The sequence below is a fragment of the Pogona vitticeps genome, chromosome 6, assembly GCF_051106095.1.
Source record: "Pogona vitticeps strain Pit_001003342236 chromosome 6, PviZW2.1, whole genome shotgun sequence".
Classification (NCBI taxonomy): domain Eukaryota; kingdom Metazoa; phylum Chordata; class Lepidosauria; order Squamata; family Agamidae; genus Pogona; species Pogona vitticeps.
Genome location: NC_135788.1, coordinates 106,443,838 through 106,465,034, shown reverse-complemented (window position 1 = coordinate 106,465,034; position 21,197 = coordinate 106,443,838). Strand labels below are relative to the sequence as shown.

At 44.7% G+C, this 21,197-nt stretch overlaps 1 protein-coding gene across 6 annotated transcripts; it reads right to left on the bottom strand.

Moving 5' to 3' along the window:
- Nucleotides 1–4,006: 4,006 nt before the first annotated feature.
- LOC110078502 (eukaryotic translation initiation factor 3 subunit C) lies at nt 4,007–19,907 on the bottom strand. 6 transcript variants are annotated; one of them, XM_020792767.3, is made up of 21 exons: nt 19,769–19,907; nt 17,966–18,110; nt 17,520–17,585; nt 17,097–17,286; nt 15,097–15,222; nt 14,522–14,576; nt 14,305–14,414; nt 13,832–13,962; nt 12,313–12,469; nt 12,067–12,170; nt 10,687–10,828; nt 10,388–10,513; nt 9,959–10,052; nt 9,595–9,782; nt 8,616–8,840; nt 7,284–7,647; nt 6,332–6,491; nt 5,784–5,849; nt 5,361–5,448; nt 4,765–4,927; nt 4,007–4,190 (listed from the first exon to the last, which is right to left on the bottom strand). In XM_020792767.3, exons 2-21 carry the CDS (start codon nt 18,064–18,066, stop codon nt 4,105–4,107), a joined length of 2,742 nt encoding a protein of 913 aa, XP_020648426.1. In that variant the 5' UTR covers nt 18,067–18,110; nt 19,769–19,907; the 3' UTR covers nt 4,007–4,104. The 6 variants fall into 6 exon arrangements, with proteins under 6 accessions (XP_020648426.1, XP_020648427.1, XP_078233115.1 ...); XM_020792768.3 differs by having other exon boundaries at nt 13,832–13,959; nt 19,769–19,897; XM_078376989.1 differs by having other exon boundaries at nt 19,539–19,781.
- Between the last annotated feature and the right edge of the window lie 1,290 nt (nt 19,908–21,197).

The window sequence follows — 21,197 nt, the reverse complement described above, 5'->3', positions numbered from 1 at the left end:
AAAAATGCACCACTTCCAAGTTTTTATCTGGACCCACTATAAAATTATGCAATTAAGGCAGATCAACAACAAAACCTCATCTGGGAGCATCTGACAGTCCTGATGTCAACACAACTAAGAAAGGATGCCATCATGGCTGAGCACTAGCATACTGGGCAAGCCCTAATCTATAGTTCAGCAAAAGCAATTGCCATCAGAGAACACAATTTGCTCCCCGACCTCTCTTTTCTGTAGTCTAGCAGAAACAAAATTAGTTTTTATTTTAGTCATGTTTGAATGTATGCACACAGTTCTATGTGCTGTAAGACACCCTTGGTAACACACACAGCCACTAATTTATACTAGTTTGATGTTGATTGGGCAATACTGTATTGATGTTACAAATGCAAGAATAGGTGGTAACTTTATAAACCACTTAAAAAATTCATACAATCTGCTAACTTTCACAGATCAGGACCCTCCAGTTCGTCAGGCTTGTAAAGAACTTAAAGAGTTCCAAAAGTTAATGATGAGATGGATTTTGCCAGCCATTTTTCTTAGATGTAAGTTGAGAAAGATGTAGGCTCACTGGAGCTGTTGCTTTAAAATTACAGTTGAGGAAGCTGTGGATTGAATATCCCTTAAATTGATTTTTACATTTTTCAATAATGTTTTGCACTTCATTGGCTAAATTTTTTTCTCACCCTCACCCTTGCAGAACATAGTCAAGAAGCAGCATAAAAATGTATCAAGTAAATGGATATCAGTAAACTGTTGAAATGGGAAAGCTCTGCTAGTTTTTTTCTATGGACTGTTGGTTGCACAAGCACTTCTACCAGGTTAATTACTAGCTTTGCTCCATGCCACTCTCCTGCGGTAAAGACCCACAAATCGAGGAGTTTGTCCTCAGAACCAAAGTCCTTTCTCAATACTCAGTTCAGTTCAGTTTCGCCAGTCAGGCTCCTTTTGCTTAGAAACCAAAAAGGAAACAGATGATAGAACAGAAAACACAACCGTCAAAAAGAAAACATGATGGCCCAGAGTTAATAATATATATGTTAGCCAGCAGATTTAAAGCATAGATATCTCAAAGAAGGATAAAATGGCCTCTTCTCTAATGTCAACAACTGCAAATATGGAGAATACATTTTTAATCTGTGTTCATTTTGCAGGTACTTACCCAGGTCATAAACTCCATGGTAAGAGACAGATATGATGGCAGAGCAGGGCTTGTGAATAACTCATTTTTTCCCCCAATAGTAGTATGAGGTCCATTTCTGAAGACTTTGCCACTGTGTGCTCAAGCCCACCTCCTGGTAGCTGGCAAGTATGAATTCTTCACCTTTCACACTACAACGCACTTGGCAACGGTGTGGTGAAGCTCCTCATGCTTGTGTGAAATTAGTCTTGCTCAGTATGATAACATGTCAAGCCTTGATGTGTACACAAGCTCGTTGAAGCCAGGAGGGAAAACGTTGAATTCTTAGTGATGACAACCATGGAGAGCAGACAAAGAAAGGAAGGTCTGGTACTTGAGAGCAGGACAGCTACTGCCCCCACCCTCTCTTTTCTACTCAGCAGTGGGGCGATGGCCAAAATCACCCAGCTCTGGGCTGCTCTAAAGCAGACACCTTACTTCTACCTCACTTCTTTTACTCTCAAGGCCAAGCCAAAATATTTGCGTGCCTGAAGAACACAACGACACCTTCTTCCTATGCCATGCACAGAACATGAGTGATTTGGGAGTTAAATCATCCTCAGCTCTGGCCATGAGGAAACTTTTCGCCACCTCACCCAAATGAAACTGACCCACATGGAAAGGCAGGCTTGAATACAGCATGGGGAACACCTTTCTCCTCCACCACCTTATGGCTAACCCCCCTCACACAGACATCTGTTACCCTACTTGAGGCAACCACTTGACTTTTTTCTAATGGTAGGGCCACCTTTCACTCTGTGAAAGAATCAGGTAAGCCAGAACAGGCACAACAGTGGACATGGAGAGGGAGGCAACCGGTGAGGGAGGCCGGTGAGGGCAGGACAACAATTTGCACCAGTGTTTAGAGGAAGAAGCACAGGGAGAGGGAATTCTCACACTCCCTTCACAGCATGGCTACCTTCTGTTTGCTCACTCACCAGGAGGGGACCTTTGCTTTCATTTCAGTTTTCTGCTCATGCATCACCGCAAGCATAAGAATCAACCTAAAACCTAACAAAATATTCAAATATTTTTACACAGGATTGCTGTCAGAGCAACAGTAAAATGCCATCCAGCTTCACTGTGAGGGAAAATATTGCAAAAAATTATGACTAGGAGGGGTTCTCCACTCATGTCAGGGAGTTCAGTTACCTCTGAGGTGAGCAGAGCAATGACAAGTAACCCCCTAACCCACAAGAGGTCGTTGTAAGCAGAATAGCCTACACTTATCAGACTTGTGACTCAGAAAATACCGTGGTGTAAAGGTTAAAATACTTTCTAAAGCCCTAATTATTTTCACGTAGCAGCAGTTTTCCCACATTCTGTGGGCCAATGAGTAGCATATTATTATGGCAAATAAATGAAATTGCTCCACATTCTATAACCATTAAGACTTGTCACTTCAAAGACAAATGAGCTTCCTTTGGTGTAATGAGCACCTACCCACAAAAACATCACCTCAAATAAAATGTATTAGCATTTCATGTGCCACGAAATTGTTACAGACCAGCATGGCTACTTCCAATTTGGAAATCATTTTATAACAATGCAGTTGGTTTTGAGGAGAGTATTTGCTCTGGACAGAAAGGCTCCTTTGAGACACCTGCTAAATATACAAAGAAATGAGTCGTGGGGGATCCTTGGTCTTCTGGATGTTTTGGAACACAACTCCCATAATGCATTGCCACTGCCATACTTGTTATGCCCAGAAATTTCACATCTTGACATACTGGCTAGAGCTAGCTTTCCATGTACACTGATCTTCATCAGGCAGTGCACCAATATGTTGTGGATAGTGCAGAAAGTCATATGAGCATCCTCCAAATCATGGCGGATGTCAGTACCAGGTCTCTTTCTTAAAGAGGAGTGTTTCTTTTAAAGGATACAAATACAAGTCTGTTTTGTCTCTAATAAACTCTCTCATACTTATGGAGGGTGCATCTACACTTCTTGGCTTCTTGTATCTGTAAGTCTGTTTTCAGTCAAACTGAAACTTCACCTAGAAAATTTTCGCTCAGGAAGTGGTACTTCCAGCCCTTCAGGTGTTGATGAATGTCTACTCCAAACATACCTCAACAACAGCCAGTTTGGCTGGGACTAACAAGAACTGGAAGGACAGATCCTGAAGCAGAGGCTTCAATACTTTGGCCATCTCATGAGAAGAAAAGACTCCCTGAAAAAGACTCTGATGTTGGGAAAGTGTGAAGGCAAGAGGGAACGACAGAGGACGAGATGGAAGGACAGTGTCATCGAAGCTACCAGAATGAATCTGACCCAGCTCCAGGAGGCAGTGGAAGACAGGAGGGCCTAGTGTGCTCTGGTCCATGGGGTCACGAAGAGTCGGACATAACTTAACGACTAAACAACAACGAGAACTGGCATTCAACAACAGCTGGGGGGGGCATAGGTTCTCTCCTCTTAGTTAATTACCGTAGTTACATATTGTCATGTTGTATGTAATGATTCCAACCCTTTCCAGAGTTTTCTAGGCGTACAGCACTCAGACACAGTAAACCATGTGTGTGGGGTGCTCTGAAACTGTGCAGCTTGACCAAGGCTATATAGGCTGGATCTCTTCATCTTGGACACAACAGTGGAGAATTAAACTCTCGAGTTTCAGATTCTGCAACCAGATACCTAACTCACTGAGCCATCCACCCTTATTTGAGCTCATACTGTCCATGCATCCACATTTCCTTGTCACCTACATTGCCTGTTCAGGAACTGATAGGTTGCTATGAGGCTGGGGAGACAACAGATGCGTGAGAAATTCTTCTTTCACTCCTTATCGTCCACACCCCAGCCTTGCCTCCAAAACACCACACACAGTCAGGGCTCCAACAAAATCTTTATTCAGTGGGTTGGAAACATGGTAACTGGAATAAGATAATCTCCCTATGAGAAAACTCCAAATACAGCAGTGAGGGTCAATAGTTACTCTGTCGCTCTTGCTGCCGATACCCTCCACGCCGCAAGTAGCCTCCTTCGTTCTTACGATAGCCATCCTTCTGGTCTGTAAAGTGAGATAGATATAGGGGATGAGAAGGAAACCAGCTAGGAGCCAAAAGGGTGCCAGCAAAACCTGTCAGAAATGGGTTTGGTGGGTAGCTTGGAGGAAAATGGGACCAGCACAAGGATGCCAAGGTAAATGTGGGTTGAGTGGCTACTATGGACCTTCCCCACCCCCGCCCCCAAACAGGACATAATTCTTCAGCGCAGTCCGCCTATTTTTTGCTTGGCAGAAATATAAAAGGGGAGAAAGGATTATGAATCCTGAATACAAGACTAAACGTTGGAGCTAGAAATCTGAACCTTGCAATTGAGCCAGGGAAGGCACTTTTCATCAATGTAAAGTGCTCAAAAAACACGTCCAGATTTTTGTTGAGGCATCATGAGGGCTAGAACTTTCCTCATCAATTTCAATCAGAAGTGCAATATGTGAATACCGTATAAGCAGTACCCACACTTGTCTCTCCACAATGTATCTATGCTCTAAGCAGCTAAAAACATAGGGGAAAAAAACATAAAAGGAAGCAGGAAAAAAACAACCCTGTGCTTAAAGACAGTTATTTAGAATGCCAGCTTACCCCGGAAGTAACCCCCATAGGTGCCTTGTTTCTGGTCAAAGACCCTCTCGTTGTTTTCCACCAGGCTGCCCAGCTTCTCGGCCAGCTGAAGCGCCAGGTTCTGCTGGGCTGTGGGCTCTGTCCGATGCATCACGACCGTCTGGGTTGGCTGATCTAAGGAGGCCTGGGGAGGTGAGATTGGAAATGCTCAGACACACGCAAGCAAGGGAGACTCCGCTATGCCTGCTCAAAACCTCTTCAGCAGAAAAAAAAGATGTCGTCTTGCGCTCCTACCAAATAGCCTCTCGATTTTCTCAAACCTGAGAGCGCTTCAGCATTTCCATACTTCTGTCTTGCTGAGACTGCTGAGGAAGCAAGACCACAGACAACCCCCAGGCCCCTATTCTCTGAGATGGTTTCTCCAAGAGCAATCTATTATGTTTTTGTCTCTTTTTTTCCCTCCCTCTCTGTCACTTCCACTAAGAGATGGGAAAAGTAATTTTTTGAACTACAAGTTCAATGGGCATTCTAAGAGATGTAGCCCAAAAACGGCAAAGTTCCCTATTTTTACCTTCACTAGCCATCACCATCTGAACAAATACATTAAAAAGTCTCACCATGAGTTCTTCATTGATGATCATCTTGCTAATGATGCTGTGCACTGTGGGCAGGTCCAGCTCAAACATATCAGACAATATTTCCATGCTGCACAAACAGACATTTTTTTTTTCAGGAAAAGAAAGGAGAAAAAGCAAAGTTGGTAAGATTTAGCTACAATGAGCTGGTACATCTGTAGCCTGCCCTGTAGACAAAGTCTGTGCTATTAGGTACCAAATTAAAGGCACGCTAACGCAAGGGATAGACTGTTAGGGAGAACATACTGATGCACACTGCCTACGCACCCCCAAGGCATTTTCAGTCACATCGATAAAACCAAACAGACCCCACACTTTGGACAAGAGGCTGCCAATGCTCCCGTTCTTGAGCACTAGAGTCAGAGACCCGACTGTTTTCTTCTGTCCCCCCACCCCCAACCATACCTGATGGAGTCATAGACACTGCTGTAAGTGAAAAGATAGGTCCGGAGAGACTCCTCCTGGATCTTCCTGTGGCGAGAAAACCATGGAAAAAAGCAGCCATTAGTATGATGTCAAAAAAGCTATGGGGTTAGCTCCTTAGATGACCTGAATTAGGCTGCTGGTCCCCAAACAACTCCAAGCTCCTTGTCACCCTGGTCTCCCCATGCACCTCTGACATGCACACTCCACCTGTGTTCCATCCTCTTATTTTAAAGAGACCCCAAGGGGGAATCTTACGTCAGTGGCTTGTATACAGTGGGTTTGTCTTCTCAAAAGACAAGCATCTCCCATTAAAGACGATTTGTGATCAAGAGCCAAGGATCACCAAAGTGGGAAATCCTCAGCAAGAGGGACCAGGAGACACTTCCTATTTTAACAAGCTCTTCCCATGTTTCCTTCTTGCTACTTTTCTGAGGACAATTATCTTTTATAACCCAGTTCTTAGTTCCCTGTTGAAGGAGTAGGTATAGAAGGATTCAAACGCCTCCATCACAATTCTAGCAACTGACCGGACAAGCATGCCGCGGACTTTGTCAGCCTCCGGGAACAGATCCCAGACTTTCCCGTTCATTTTTTCATTGACAATGAAACGGTGACAGGTTTTCCAGTCACCCATCTTCATAGCTTTGGATGCTGCTACCACGTGCTCCCTCATTGATTCCGGAGGGCCTGAAGCAAGAGGAAAAGCAAAACAGGGACTATCAGACAGGAAAGTGTTTTTGATGAAAAGGCTTTCAATTAGCCAGGCTAACTGAAGGTCCTTCAAGGTCCTTGCACATGTATAGAAACTGCATAATGGTATTCTGAAAATGTCACAGTCCATGAACTTCATGAACTTAAAATTAGAAGTAACTTTTGCCAAAGGGCTTCCCCCTTCCAGCAAACAACAACAACAATAACAACAACAACAATTTCTTCTTCTTCTTCTTCTTCTTCTTCTTCTTCTTGGATGAAATACACTTTCAGTGGTCCCCATAGTCACTGGGGCTTTGGGAACAATATCAAGAAATTTCACACAGCATTAAGAACAGCATACATACTACGCTGATATTTAAGAGAAACTTAAGATTTTTGGTTAAAACTTGTATCTGTTATATGATACCAGTCAATGTTTTTACAATTTTGATTGACTGTGTCTGGCATTTCTGACAATATTTATAGTAATTATTATTATTAAAAAGAGAATAAAAGTCCCTCCTCTCACAAACTTTTCAAATACAGGAGACAATGTTTCTACAAAGACTGCCACCTGAAGTACTTGCTAAAAACAGCATTTAAAAACCTCCTCAATAAGATGAATGGCAACATTTAAAAAGGTGTTTCAAACTAGCGAGTGGCTGGGGACTATGGGAGTTGTAGTCTAAGACTTTTGAAAGACCCCAGTAGTAGGAGCTTTGCATACGGATAATGGTCAGAACTGCACTGCAGTGACTAAAACCAAGATATTCCAGGACTGCTCACCAAGTAGTGGCTGGCGCTCGCCTACACGAAGCTGATGGTGGAACTGCTTGCTGATCATGCGCCGACGGGCATCAAACTCATGGGCAGCCATGTAGGGGATTTCCAACAACATGGCGGACACCAGGTAGACACACTCCAGAAGCTCCAGGTTGATGTGCATGTGGAAGGGGACCTGGCGGCGCTTCTCGATCTTCTCCTGCTCCTGGTTGCGCTCCTGCATGCTGCGCATGAGCAGGCCCTGCCCTAGCAGCTCCTTGGCTCGCCCACTTGACTGGATGTCCAGGAGGGCATTGTGGGCATCCTTAATCATGCCCTGGCGGAAAGCACAGATTCCTAGCTGCACCATCGTCCGGTTGTACAGAATCTAAAAAAGCCAAGAGGTTTAAGTTGGTTGGGATGCACCAGCACTGCACCTCCCTCATCCCCCCCACTCTGCAACAATCTGCCTTCTGCCCCAGAAGTCTCCAAGCAAGACCAAGGAAATCACTTAAACTACATATTTCCTGCCATAGTTTCTTTCTCATACAGAATGGCCAGACACAAAATTCCCAAAAAAGGCAATGTTATCTGCTCCACAGCCAGCCTATGATCTTTTGCTGCCGGAGGCCAAGGACAAGAGGGTAGCCTTGCCAGGCCACATTCAGAAATGCACTGGGCAGGCAGCTGAATGTCACTCGATGGCGATGAGGAGACTGCATCCTCCCACTGCCCTCATGGACAACCAAGTGAGTTTTGGGAGGACAGGAAAGACTGAGTGGCAAACACCGCTCTGTCCTAACCCTAACAGAGAAGAAACAGCAGGGGCTTGGGAAGAATGCTTAAGGGGCTCTCACTACAGCTCTCCAGTGTCTCTGCCTCAGACAGCCTCAGCCTCCCTCACAGTCAGGCCAGCGCCAGCAGCGCCCCTTCCTATCTGTACTAAGCCACTCACTTTTTCAACTCTGCTCTCTATTCACGACTTCCCCAAACACCCCATATTGTCCCCACCCACACCGGCTTTCTGTGCTTGTGCTTTGTTTCTCCCAGCAATTGTGAACAGCACAGTGTATGTAATTTCACCCTGCTTCTTGAAAGGGAAGCAGGAGGCAGCTTGAGATCAGAAAAGGAAGCCTCATCAACCACAAAGGATGGCTGTGGTGGGGCCCACCAGAGAGGCACATGGTCCACAGGTAGCAGGGCTGGGGCTGTCTTCCATTTCAAACCACTTAATTCATACAGGCTTCTGTGCATCCACTATGAACCACTAACTCAACGCTCCTGGAGGACTGCTTCTTTTTCCAAGCTCCACCTAAGCTGCCAAACTCCCGTCCAGTCCGGGTCTCGCTCTCTAACCTGCACTGGAGGATCTGCGTGCTGGATGTTGTCCTGCAGGTGACTCATCAGCATCAGATCTCGAGCCTGGTACCAGCGGTCATGCAAGGCATGGTGGTAGATGTGGCAGAGGATGGCGCAGGTTCGGATTCTGTCTGTCCGGTCCCTGGCATAGATGAACTTGCAGAGACGCTCCATCAGCACCGCTGAGTCCTCAGCTTCATTCTCCGCTTGGTCTTGCTCGGACTGTGGGCAAACAGATGACGCAATGTAAGGAGAGAAGGGATGCTCCCTCCTAGGCAAGTGTTATTTCCACAATGCCTCTTTCCCCAATCAGGCACCCTCCAGAGGATTATTAGGACTGGCATCATCCCAGTCCACAGAGAATTCAATGACAGATCTTATAATCCAGCACACCTGAAAGGCATCTGGATGAGGAAGGATGGTTTCTGTATATCAACCACTCCTCCACTGTTGCTGCTTTCTTCAATTAGGTCAATACTAAAGGCATCTCTTACAATGCAAACCAAAGCCAGTTATAAATCTGCTCAGTTATTGTTATCTTGACCAAAGAATGCTGGAAACTACAGGTCAACAACAAGAAATGACTCTTCTCTATGAAGGATTCTTTTCCATCAGTATCCAGTATCTTCTGGAGGAGGCTGTAATTGCTCAACCAAAGGCCACTAGGCTAAAAATACAGCCAAGCCCAAATATTACTGGTGTTCATCCCCTGGCATCTGTACAACATCCATTTCTTCCAAGACTAACCCCTCCGTGCTCTCCCAGCTTGTCAAAATATTATCAAGGCAGACAAGACACTGTCCCAACGTCATCCAGGGACCTGCATTGTAGCAATAGAGCAAGTGCTTTCTCTGCAGCTCCCGGGTTCAATCCCTAGTGTCTTGTGTTGGAAGGGTCAGTTGCCAGGCCATCCAGTTCCCGATGGAGTGGGACCGGAGGGCGGGATGGTCGTTCACTGACGCAGAGCTTGGCCTACCTTGCTGTCTCCTGCTGGCCCCTGCTGGCGCTGGTGAGCCTTGTAGTCAAACTTATAGTAGGTGTGGAGGATGCAGCGCAAGTAGATACGACAGATCTCCTCTGTGGTCCCCTTGTCCTGCAGGTAGGTCTGTACTCGGTTGATGATTTTGCATACTCGGCCCTCATCCTTCAAGTGGTCCACATACTCTGATGGGAAAAAAACAAGCACAAAGTGTTTGTCAAGGCAAAAAATTAAAACACACTGGGTACTCTACACTAACTCTTTGCCTCCATTCACTGTAGTCCTAACCCAAATTCCTCTTCTGCTTTTGCCTCCAAGATTCCTTTTCTCATGATACACACACACACACACACATATTTACCTTGGGAATGGGGATCTGTGTTCTGCATGATCTTGGTGAACTCCTCATCCATCCGTTCCACGAGGGTCAGGATGCAACCACGTATGCGGTAGGGCTGGCCGCGATAAGACACAAAGGGACAAATGGGGGTGAAAAACCACTGGGCACAGAAATTTCCCCCAGCCTGACCCCCCCCCCACCTGTTGCAGAGACTACAACTCCCATCAGGACAATCTTTAATGCCATTGACTGGGGATGACGGGTCAAATGCATCTGGGGAATGACAAAATGGGAAAGGAAAGCAGAAAAAACATAGAGTAACATTCCTCTCCACCACTCCAACTTCATAAAGCATTTAACCTCCCACCTGTAGATTTTGAAGTGAACTTTAAGAACAGAAAAGCGACTGCAGTGGCTTACCCGAAGACCACAAGGATCCAGAACACTCACCTGTTCGCTGTTGGACAGGTTCTCAGAGTCCTCCGCAATGTTCTCACCAATGAAAATGTTGGGCTGAGCAAAGAGGATGTCCAGAAGCTCATCAATGCATTCCAGGCATTTCTGCCACATCTCTGGCTGTACAGGGGATGAAGCAAACAGGAAGCCAGTGAGATTCAGGGAAGGAAGCTGCTGATCTCCCATGGTCACACCATGAGTTTCCGCAGGGGCAGGGAATATCTGGCTGACAAAAAAATAGTACACACAGACACACACACAGAGACACCTTTCTCTGTGTGACAGTTCCTTACCTTCATGTATGTAGCCAGATTGGGGTTATAATCATACAACGAAGCAACAATGTTGAACTTGATTTTGACATCCATGGCAACACCCAAATTATTCTCTGCCGCAATTCCAACCAGAAGCTGCAGAAGATCAATCTGTGCTGCCCTGGTGTGGAAGGAATGGAGAAGATCAGCGGGAAGGTGTTAGGAGAGACAGGAGTGAGGACCAAAATTCTTTTGCACCCCCCTGCCGCCATTTTCCTAGAAATTATCCAGCAGCAGAACAATGTGAAACATGAAACAACATGGCATGGTCTGAAAACACATGATGCAGCCACCTTTAACCCAGTGGAAAGTCACACACTCTACAGACAGAAGTGCCAATTCAGTTCTTTGTTTCATCAGTTACAAGGCTATAGTAGCAGATGATGAGAATGACCTATCCACAGGAAGTCTAACTTCATCTAATAGTCTTTCCCGTTTCATATTGCTGAAATAAGATGAAGGAAGCACCCATTTTTAATGCCTTAAATTCAGAGTACAATAAAAATACAAAACAGTTCAATCAAACCCGTTCTTCTACAGACACGCTAAGCCTTCCTAACACTTTGGGTCAATGGTTTATTTCCTTTTGTGCTTGGTGTCAGAATGCCAGCAGCGCTCACATTACCATAATGGAAGGCAGAACGCATCTTTAGACCAGGAAAGAGCAAACTAAGTTCCGTGCCAACTATGGCTTGTTGCAACAAGCCAGCTTCCTAGTTCATTGCTTCGAAGTCCTATTTCAGACAATGGTCAATTCAGATTAGCTAGGACGGTTTGTTGGACTCCTTCAGTTTGGATGACAGGACAAGGTACAATCATTCTAAAGTAGAAGAAAAGGCTTTCTATTCCCTCCTCATTTCTGCTGAGAAACAGAGGTAAGAGAATGAACCTGAGGGTCACCAAGGCTTGTTCCTTTTACACTGAAGAACCAGTGGAGAACCAGTGTTGTGTAGCAGTTAAGAGTGAAAGACTAGGACTCAGGATATTCCCTTTCTAGGCCCCGCAGAGTCATAAACCTCCTTGGTTGACTTTGGGTTGGCCATCGTCAATCAGCCTGACGAACCCCAGACTTGGTCTGAGGCTAACATGGGGTTGAGGAGATCCACATACTTGGTTTCAAGCTCTTTAGAGGAAAAGCAGGATAGAAATGTAAGTAATAAACAAAAGCCTGAATTCATCAAGAGGCAAACAAGAGAGATTTAGTCACCTTGCCAGCAAACTGGAGAGTATTACAGAGACTCTTTAGATTTGCCTTTGCTTGGCAGTAACGCAGCCACACAGAGTTCAAAGACAACCTGCAGTCGGTCAAGGGCTCCCAAGTAACCTCCCCTCCAACCAGCCCATTCTCTCAAGTCTCACCGATCCGTGCCCTTCTTTCCACGGGCCTGCAAGATCTCATTCAGCTTCTTCACGACCACAGCATGGTTGATCTCTGTGCCTTTAGTGAACATCTTGGGTTTTTCCTGCAAGCACAGAAGGGCTTAACTAGGCTCCAGCCACATTTGGGGAAAGGGGACAAGAAAAAAAGATTGTGGCATCATCCAATTCATTCCACATCCCTGCCAGGGTACTACCTGGCTGCTGGGAACAAGGACTGTGCCTCACCTTGACCAGCGGGACGCCACCCTTGACCTTCTCCCACTCGCCGCCCTCGTTGTCTTCTTCATCATCTTCGTATCTCTTGGACTTGCGGTCCTGCTTCTTCTTTGCCTTCTCTTCTCGTTTCTTCTCCATGACCCTTTTTTCTTCTTCAGTGCCAGGTCTTGTTGGGGGAGTATAAAACAAGTACATCATTTTTCCAGCCCAGGATTCCTCAGCTAGCTCAACCACCAAAACCTACCTGCTCAAGCCCTGTACCAAGAGACTCTGGCTTTAAGAAAATGAATTATCAGAACCAAGTCCATGCAATCACCAAATCCAAAATGCACACTATAGAGACTTCACCAAGCAAACCAATCAGCCTCCCCCCTTAAGATCTATCTACTTCTTCAAATAGCATTGCTTCCAAACATTGGATAAATGGGCCAAGCCCCAAAGAATGACCCAACAGGTGCACCTAGACAAGAAATGGCAGTCATCACATTTGAAATTCCATTCTCCATTACAGCCAAAGCCCCAGAAAGTCCTTTCAATGTTGATGACTATCTCTAGGCCAAAAAAGATCACTAGCACAGCACAGTATCTGTTGCAATCTGGCACTACATTTTTAGAGTGACTACAGCAAAAATAGTCGTAATTCAAACCCAGAAACAGAGTTTGGAAATGCTACTCTTTTGGATGGCATCACTAGAATTTTAGATTATAGTGAATGCTACTATACCGTAAATTTCTGTTTATAAGATGACCCAATGTACGACCTCCCTTTTCTAACGACAAATTAGAAAATTTGATCCCTGCTTTTGCATTCATTTTGCTAAGCCATGGAACTTAGCAAAAGGACGGGAAAAGCGGGGATCAAAGGGTTCCCTTTGACCACCGTTTTCCCTGCCTTTTGTGAAGCCACGGGACTTAGCAAAAAGGAAGGAAAGGCTCCCGTCGGGTAAAGCAGCTGTGAAAGGGCTGCATAATCGCAGCCCTTTGATCCTGAAGCCCTTTCATGGCTGCTTTACCCACTTGCAAAGCCCCGCGGGGCTTAGGAAAGCAGCCACGTTTCTGTGCTGTGTTGTTTTTGTTTTTTGGTGATTTTTTTGCAGCCCCAGTGCCTTCTGATGGGGCTTGCTCTGCTGTTTATTTTTGGTTTGGTTTTTTTTTTCTAAGGCCCAGTACCTTCAGGGCTTGCTCCATTATTTATTTTTGGTTGGGTTTTTTGTATTTTGCCGCTCCAGCGCATTCCTATGGGGCTTGCAATGTTTTTTTTTGGGGGGGGGGTTCCCTTCTGGAATGGATTAATTGCATTCCAATGCATTTCAATGGGAAATTGCGCTTCAGATTACAACCATTTTGAGTTACGACCATCTTCTGGAACGGATTATGGTCATAAGTCGAGGCACCACTGTATTTTTGATACTCACAAATATTATACATGAATAAGTGAATCAGTGAATCCTGATTCCGCAGATATGGGTACAAAGCTAAATTCTGAGCTCCCCCCCCCTATTCTGTTCAAGAGAGGCTGTCTCCTTACTTCTTAAGAAATTTCGAGGCCAAGGACGTGTATTTGCCCTCATCTTCATCTGATTCTGAATCTGATTCTGAACCTGATGAGCCCCAGTCTTCGTCATCATCAGAGTCCTCCTCTTCCTCATCTTCATCCTGCTAAAGAAGAGTTTTTAAAAACCCTCTGTACATAGCAAACCACATGACAAGTTCATGCACATCCACAGGGAGAGTAGCAAACAAGTGAAGGGCTACGGAGCGGTGAAAATATGTGGTTACCACTTTTACATCTGGCATTGCTTTCAAGGCTTCTGGGAAGAATTTTCCAATCTATTCCACCCATCACCAATGCTTGGTTTTCTGCCCCTTCAACTAAGCCATGAATCTTTAAGCTGCCGGTCACCAAAATTTTTCCAGCCACCAGTAAGGGAGATGCACTGGGAACGACAGCGGAGACAGTGAGGAGAGGGGTGCCATGTCACACCTTCCTGCAGCTCTCACCTCCACCTTTTTGAGGAACTTGCCACGTCCCTCAATTGCCCCTTCCTTTTTCTTCAGGAAAGCGGCAGCACTCATTCCTTCATCATCATCATCATCTGAAGAGGAGGATCCTGAAAACAGAAAGCCTTTCTGGAGATTTTATACACCAAAAACAAAAACAAACCCCAAAGGCACCCCCAGAAAAGAAATATACCACTGCACCTATACTGTTACTCACCCTCTGAATCATCACTTTTCTTGTCCTCATCTTCATCAGCTGACTGCTCAGGGTTCTGAGAGGAAAAAAACATACTGTGATGTGAGATATGCATAGTGCTGCTTCTTGCCATCAAGCACAGCAACAAACTTTTCATGGGGCAGCCCTTGGAGACTGTAAGAAAATGGAACTGGTAAAGAAGGCTTCCTTGTGTGTATTGTTGATCACATTGCACCCATCGTCACATTAGCTGCCAATTTTTTTTCTCAAAGTGCTGACTATTAACTATCAAACTCCAAACAGCCAGTCTTATATGAAACAGTTCTAAGTTTAAGCTGTTCTGGAGTTCCTTCTTCATATGCAACAGCCAAAAGTATACATAACAGAGTCCTCCCTCACCAACCTGTAAAACTCAAGCACAAGGTCAGACTATTCCATTATTTTGATACGCTTTGGAAAAGCCATAATCAGTTCTTGGTCACCTGCTGCTTTCAAGCCATTTAAAGTGCATCAGTTCTGCACCTGCTTTTAAGATTGTGTCCTGCCTTCATGTAAATGTTGCTGTCTTTGCCCTCCATCCCGTGGCAGTCTAATACCTGGCGATAGCCTGTGATCTGGGTCTCATAATCCCGGTTGTACTTTCGGATCTTCTGACGGAGGGTGCTCAGGGCTTTGGCATTGTTCTTGTTCATCTTCTTTTTGCCTTCTTTGTCCTCCCACAGCTAAGACAAAAAGGTGAAAAAGCAGGTAGAATTAAATATGGTGTGTGGCTATTCACTCCATAAACCACAACAACCTGTCTGGAAACTGTGCAAGGAGAACCTATGCAGCAAAGCCATTTGGTTCTCTGGCAAAATCCTTGCATCCAGTCAGTCCCTTTCTGACTGATTTCCATGTCTTTCACTACAGAGATGTTGTAGAAGAGGCCAGCAACATGCAGCAGCCAGAGCAGTGGATTAAAATCGCTGGAACCTGTAGCACAGCTTTTTGGCACTAAGGCAGAGGAAAGAACTGAGGGATAAGCTAAAGAGTGTATATTATAGAGATAGAGGCCAGCAGGCTTTTTGAGTCACTGGCACTGGGCCACTTGCACAAGGACTGCTGTTGTGCGTGCAGTTATTTCCTCAAACCCCCCCCCTTGCTTGACAACAGCAACATTTGTACTGTACTAGTAGTACAATCTGGCATTAATATGCCAGCAGGACATTTTGCTAACTGAACGCTCAACAGGACACTGACAATATGATCCACGGATGGAAGAAATATGAATCAAAGACACAGAGGCCAAACTGCAGCCACTCCTAATTACGAAGTGTTTTTTGTAACTGCTCAAAAAGATTCCCTGTGCTCTTGGCAGAAGAGGCAATTTTGCTATATTTCACCTACTCCCAGCCCTTCCACCCATCCATGTTTGTGCATGTATACACAACAAATACACATACACTGGGGACCAGAGGATGTGGGAGGGGCTTCTGCAATGTTCAAAAAAGTCTTTCTTAAAGAAAAATATTCTTGGGATAGGTAGGGCACAAGAATCAGCACATTAATATGCTGTGTATATTTCTATGTGCACGGGATGCTTTTGGACCTATGGAGATTGCCCACCCCTCTTTTCCTGCCTCAGCAAGAGTGGAAATTGGCCCATTCCTGGACAGCTCCTTCTCCACGGAGAACAAGAATTAGGACAAAACTTAGTCCCAATTAAGCAGCCATGAATTCAGAGGTGGGGGTCGGAGAGACCATTTCTTTCACTGCCACTAGTTACCTGATTTTTGGCCAGATGGCAGCACCAATGAGCCGAAGCTAGGAACAGTGGATTTACTCAAATGACTTTGTGGGAGCCAAATGTTATTGGACTGTTACTTCTAGTTTTTGTGGCGTTTGTGTGTGTATGTGCACTTGTCTTGAATATTAGTATACTGAGTATAATTTACAGTTATTTTACTACATACAGTTTAAATCTGGTTTGTAAGCCTCCTTGATGCAGGGAAATAAAAATGTCTTAAATGGACAACAAATAATAAATCATTTTGAGAGGAATGGAATAAACAGCACCCTCCATATTGATGGATTTTGCACCATGTTTATTCTCTCTTCCCTTCCAGAACACAAGGTCTCCTCCACCAGGCAGTCCAGCAGGGCTCTATGATGTGGGGGAAGAGGCTACAGAACTATTTGTCACCATTTGACCTTACTGACAATGTAGCTGATTTCAGCTGCAACCATGACAAGCTTGATGATGGTAATGTCCCCTTAGAATGGGAGGGAGAGAAACTGGCCCCCACACCCGATAGTTCCTCACTCTGATCTACAGCTTTTTTAAAATAGTAATCCCTTTAAAGCTTTGAAGGAGCTTTTGAAGCTGCAAACCTACCAAATGCAGGAAATATTTAACAGATCTAAAGCTTAAGTCAACATATGAGGGATTGCACAGTCCATTTCATAAATATACCAGAAGCACATTTGTATTTGGTAACTAGGTTAGAAATAATAAATGTTACTCTTCAAAATAATATTGTAAATCTAGGTTTGGTAAGGAAATACTGCATATATTTCAGCTTTTAGAATCATCAGCCCTCTGTTTGCCCATCAATACCTCATTGAGATAATCCTCAAGATCTGCTAGGATACGGATGTAGAAGCGGGGCACCCCTTCCTTGTCGACAATGCTTTTGGCTTTCCCATAAGCCTTGCCCAGCAATTCAAATTCCTCCAGGCATTTGGTGACATCCCGGATCTTCATGGCATTCCGGATTGTTTTGATTAAGTTGGTAAGTTCTTCAAACCTGGGACAGGGGGAAAAGGGTAATATATTGTACATATATCTGGATCACTCAACAGTAAAGGCGACAGGCCCTCCAGGACACTGTGCCATGAAAGCCAATGAAATGCAGCCAGTGAAATGCTGCTGAACATGATAGGATGATTTGCAGGCACTTCATGAGAAAGAGTCCTGGACCAACCCTCTGGAAACCAGGGATGTCCTCTTCCTCTGTGAATAAAGCCCCTGCATCATTACCTTTTGTCCTTTGCACTGCGTACAACTCTCTTTGTATCTTCCTCATCTTCACTCAGCAATAGAGGCCTATGGGAAAGGGAGAGAAAGAGACAATGGATCCCTGCATCAATGATTCTAGCAATGATAGGCAAAACATGGTTTGGGTTCTGGTGCGAAATTACCAGTCACATCATTCTCAATTGCCGGCTATGCTGTCTGGAAGTTATGGGAGTTATAGTACATAGCATATGGAGAGCATCTACTTTGCCTTCAACTGGATTAGAAGGAAAGGAAAGAAAAACCCTCTGAGGCATAGTTTATGTCCTGACCAATGTTATGAGAGAATTATCCAGAGAATGGTTTTCTGCATGGACCTGTGTGTGTACACACACACACATATACCCATGTAAACACTATAACACCTTTTATCTAGTTTATTTCTAATTTTCCCCACTGGCCATACTTACTGTTTCCCATAGTTGCCTCCAACAGGTTTGGCCACCAACTCATCTCCAGAGAGTGATGACTCTGACTCACTGTCTGAGCCAGTAGTAAAAAACCGCGACATGATGGTGGGGGCTCTCGATCTTCAGTTGCCCACCACTCTGGATCCTAGGTGGTGAGAATAACAATTCAAATACCCAGCAGGTTTAACAACTATTTTAAATCTATATAAATCTACATCTGTTCATTTGAACACTCATGTTTGCATATCAGCAAATTTTTGCTTTGATATCAACATTGCTACAGTCCTTTTATCCTCATGCCACAATGAAACTAAACCTATGTAAATGTTGTTGTATGCTATCAAGTCAAAACCTACTTATAGCAACCCTAAGAGAGCTTTCAAGGTCCTCTTAGGGCATTTAAGGAGTGGTTTTACCCATTCTACTACCCCAGGGAGTTTCCATGGCTGAGCACGGCTTTGAACCCAGGCCTCTGAAGTTCTAGTCCATTGATCTATCCACTGCACCACACTGAGTACACATAACTGAGTCAAATTTACTTGCTTTCTGCATTCTCTTCATCTACCTCCTTTCCTTGCAATGCAAGGTTAGGGGATTTGTAGGCTTTAATGGGAGTCTAGCAACATCTGGAGAGCTACCAGTTCCCCACTCCTGAAATGCTTCTTGCGTGACAGACTGTGGAGTAAATGTGTCTGCCTTTTTATAGTTATTCTGTCAAATAATAAAACAGACCAAAATTAATTTATTTACGTTTTCATCAAATCCTTCTTTCAAGGAGCTCAGACCTGGAGACTGCCGTAGAAGACTGGTCAAAACAGACTAATTTACTTAATTCCTTTCAATTAAACCTTTAAATCCTCACAATGAAATTATGCTGGGCTAAGATGATGTGATTGGTCCAGTGTCATCCAGCAGGCTTCAAGGCAGAGTGCAAAGATTAATTCAGGCCACTCCAATTTATAGTAAAGAATCTAATTCAACAATTAAGACCTTGGTGACTTCCAGATGCAATGAACTACACTACAAGCTCCTGACACATAGCAGGAGTTCTAGCCAAAGATGTCAAGAAGGCACTAGCTTGGGAAGAGCTGCTCTATCTACTGCAGCATATACAATTTAAACATAGCTGGTTTTCTACATCTCCTTTTCAAATCCTGAAACAGCCACATATTACCTCACTGTTTATGCCACCACATGCTCCTTCTCTCTTGTCCCCTGTGCTGAATTTTAAATTGTATGTTCCTGAAGCCAGTGACCTGTTACTCTACAAAGTACCACACATACGGATAATACTACATAAACGAGGAGATGATGCAATTTGGGCAGCACTGGGACAAACAGGGAAAGAACTAGTCAGCTTTAAGCATTCTTGATATCTGAATTACAGTATGACCTGCCACCTTACTCTCTCTTGACCAGAGGTTCTCCAGATGTGACTGACTACAACTCCCACCCCCCAGGCAGGAAGCAGTGTATGATGGCCACTGTAGTCCAACACAGCTGTAGAGCAAAACATGAAGTAAGGCTCCTAAACAGAGACACCCACAAATTTGTAACTTTGAATAAAACCTACGTTTTTTTAAAAAAAAATCCGATTATTTGGATCGATCAAATAAAGACACAACCGTAGAGACAACACTCTTCTGATTAGATCCCCCAGTGAAAGAAGACCAGAAACTTATTACCCCCCCCTTTTAATTCCACCTATTCCTGTCAACTCCTTACATTCACTCCCTCCCAAAAGCCTATTAGCCTTAGAACTCCCCCGCCGACCCAGCAATCATCCCCTTTACACGCGCTCACCGGGACCGGCCCTGGAAATAAAAGAAGCGCAGCGTCGCCTCACGCACTCAAAGCGCACGCGCAAAGCCTTTCATCACCGCGCCTACCCTTAGAGGAAAAGAGTCACATGTACGCCGTCGCCCTTCTGATGACTACTTCCGGTCCGTGATGCCGGGAGGATTTTTTTTTAGCATAGAGTTCCTAAGGGACAGAGCGGCAACATTTTTTAAAGACAGTTCAAACTTGGTTTTTACTGTGTCCAGTTTTCCCTGGCAAAAGTGTGTGCAGTTCTTTTCTCTGCTGTCCAGAGAGGGCGCCACCTTTGGCTGACTTTTTCCCCCAGAATTATTTCCTGTGAAAATATGTATCAATATGCATATTCACCACTGCAGCCGCAAATTTAAAATTTACACGTTTTGGGTTACCCACTGAGTTATCAATATCCCTTGTCACACAAGCGACGCTAATTGAATTTATAACAAAATTAAGTACTTGTGAAATAATTATGAACACGTACCATATCAGTCTCTTGCCCTAGTTGACATTGCTGGGACCTCTACGACAACTGAAATTCTCTTTCAATGGAAATTCATTAAGACATCCCAATCTCCAGATGTTGCCAGAGGCATGTGTGCTTCTACCTTGTGCCCTAGATTTAGGAAACTGTTATTTAATGCACTGTCAAAGAGACACAAGTTGGGAATCAAACTTCCAACTTCTCCTTGCTTTACTGGTATATCTCTGGGTAATTTGTAATCCATAGGCAAATATTTCTGACTAGCAGTTGTTCAGTATGAACAAGATTATTCTCTTAATTTCATACACCAGATATAATGAAGGGATGGGGAAGATAATCCCGTGACAGCCCCTGACAAACAAGACAACACTTCAAAGCCATTCCAGAAAAATACTTTTATTGGGTTTGGAAAAGAGGCTAAACTGGTATCTTCAGCGGAGACAACAGCCTGATTCAGCTGCAGCAGGACGCCTGACTTCTGGTCACTCGCATCCCTTTGGGGAAGAGGAATCCTCAGGCCCTGCAAGAGAAAGAGAGAGAAAAAACAAACTAAGGGGCAAGGTCGTTTGCTGCTGTCAACCAGCTTCAACCCCGACGTATCCACCAACCAATGTTCTGGCAACTTGAGCCCAAAGTTCCGCCTGCCAACATCCACTGGTTTCCACCAGGAATATCCACCTGTTCGTCTTTTCCATCCGCAAGCAGATTCCACCAGCTTCTGTCTGCCAACGTCCACCGACTTCCCCCGGGTCCTCCGCCAACATCAGCCAGCTTCAAGCCACAGATCTCTGCCAGCCTCGAGGTGTTAACTCACCAGCCCACTTAACAAGTTCATCTGCTTTGGTGAGAGAACTTGCCTTGGGCAGAAGGGCTGGGTCCCTTGCAGCAGCCACCCCGGCTCTCTCTGCTGGACTGCCCTCTGGTCTCTTGCCC

What these genes read in the sequence shown, in the direction of transcription:
- LOC110078502 (XM_020792767.3), bottom strand. Translation starts at nt 18,066, where the DNA reads ATGTCGCGGTTTTTTACTACTGGCTCAGACAGTGAGTCAGAGTCATCA. An exon ending in GTGGCGTCCCGCTGGTCAAG is followed by an intron (nt 12,171 to 12,312) that starts GTGAGGCACAGT and finishes CTGTGCTTGCAG; the next exon opens with GAAAAACCCAAGATGTTCAC. An exon ending in GGAAAGAAGGGCACGGATCG is followed by an intron (nt 10,829 to 12,066) that starts GTGAGACTTGAG and finishes CTTCCACACCAG; the next exon opens with GGCAGCACAGATTGATCTTC.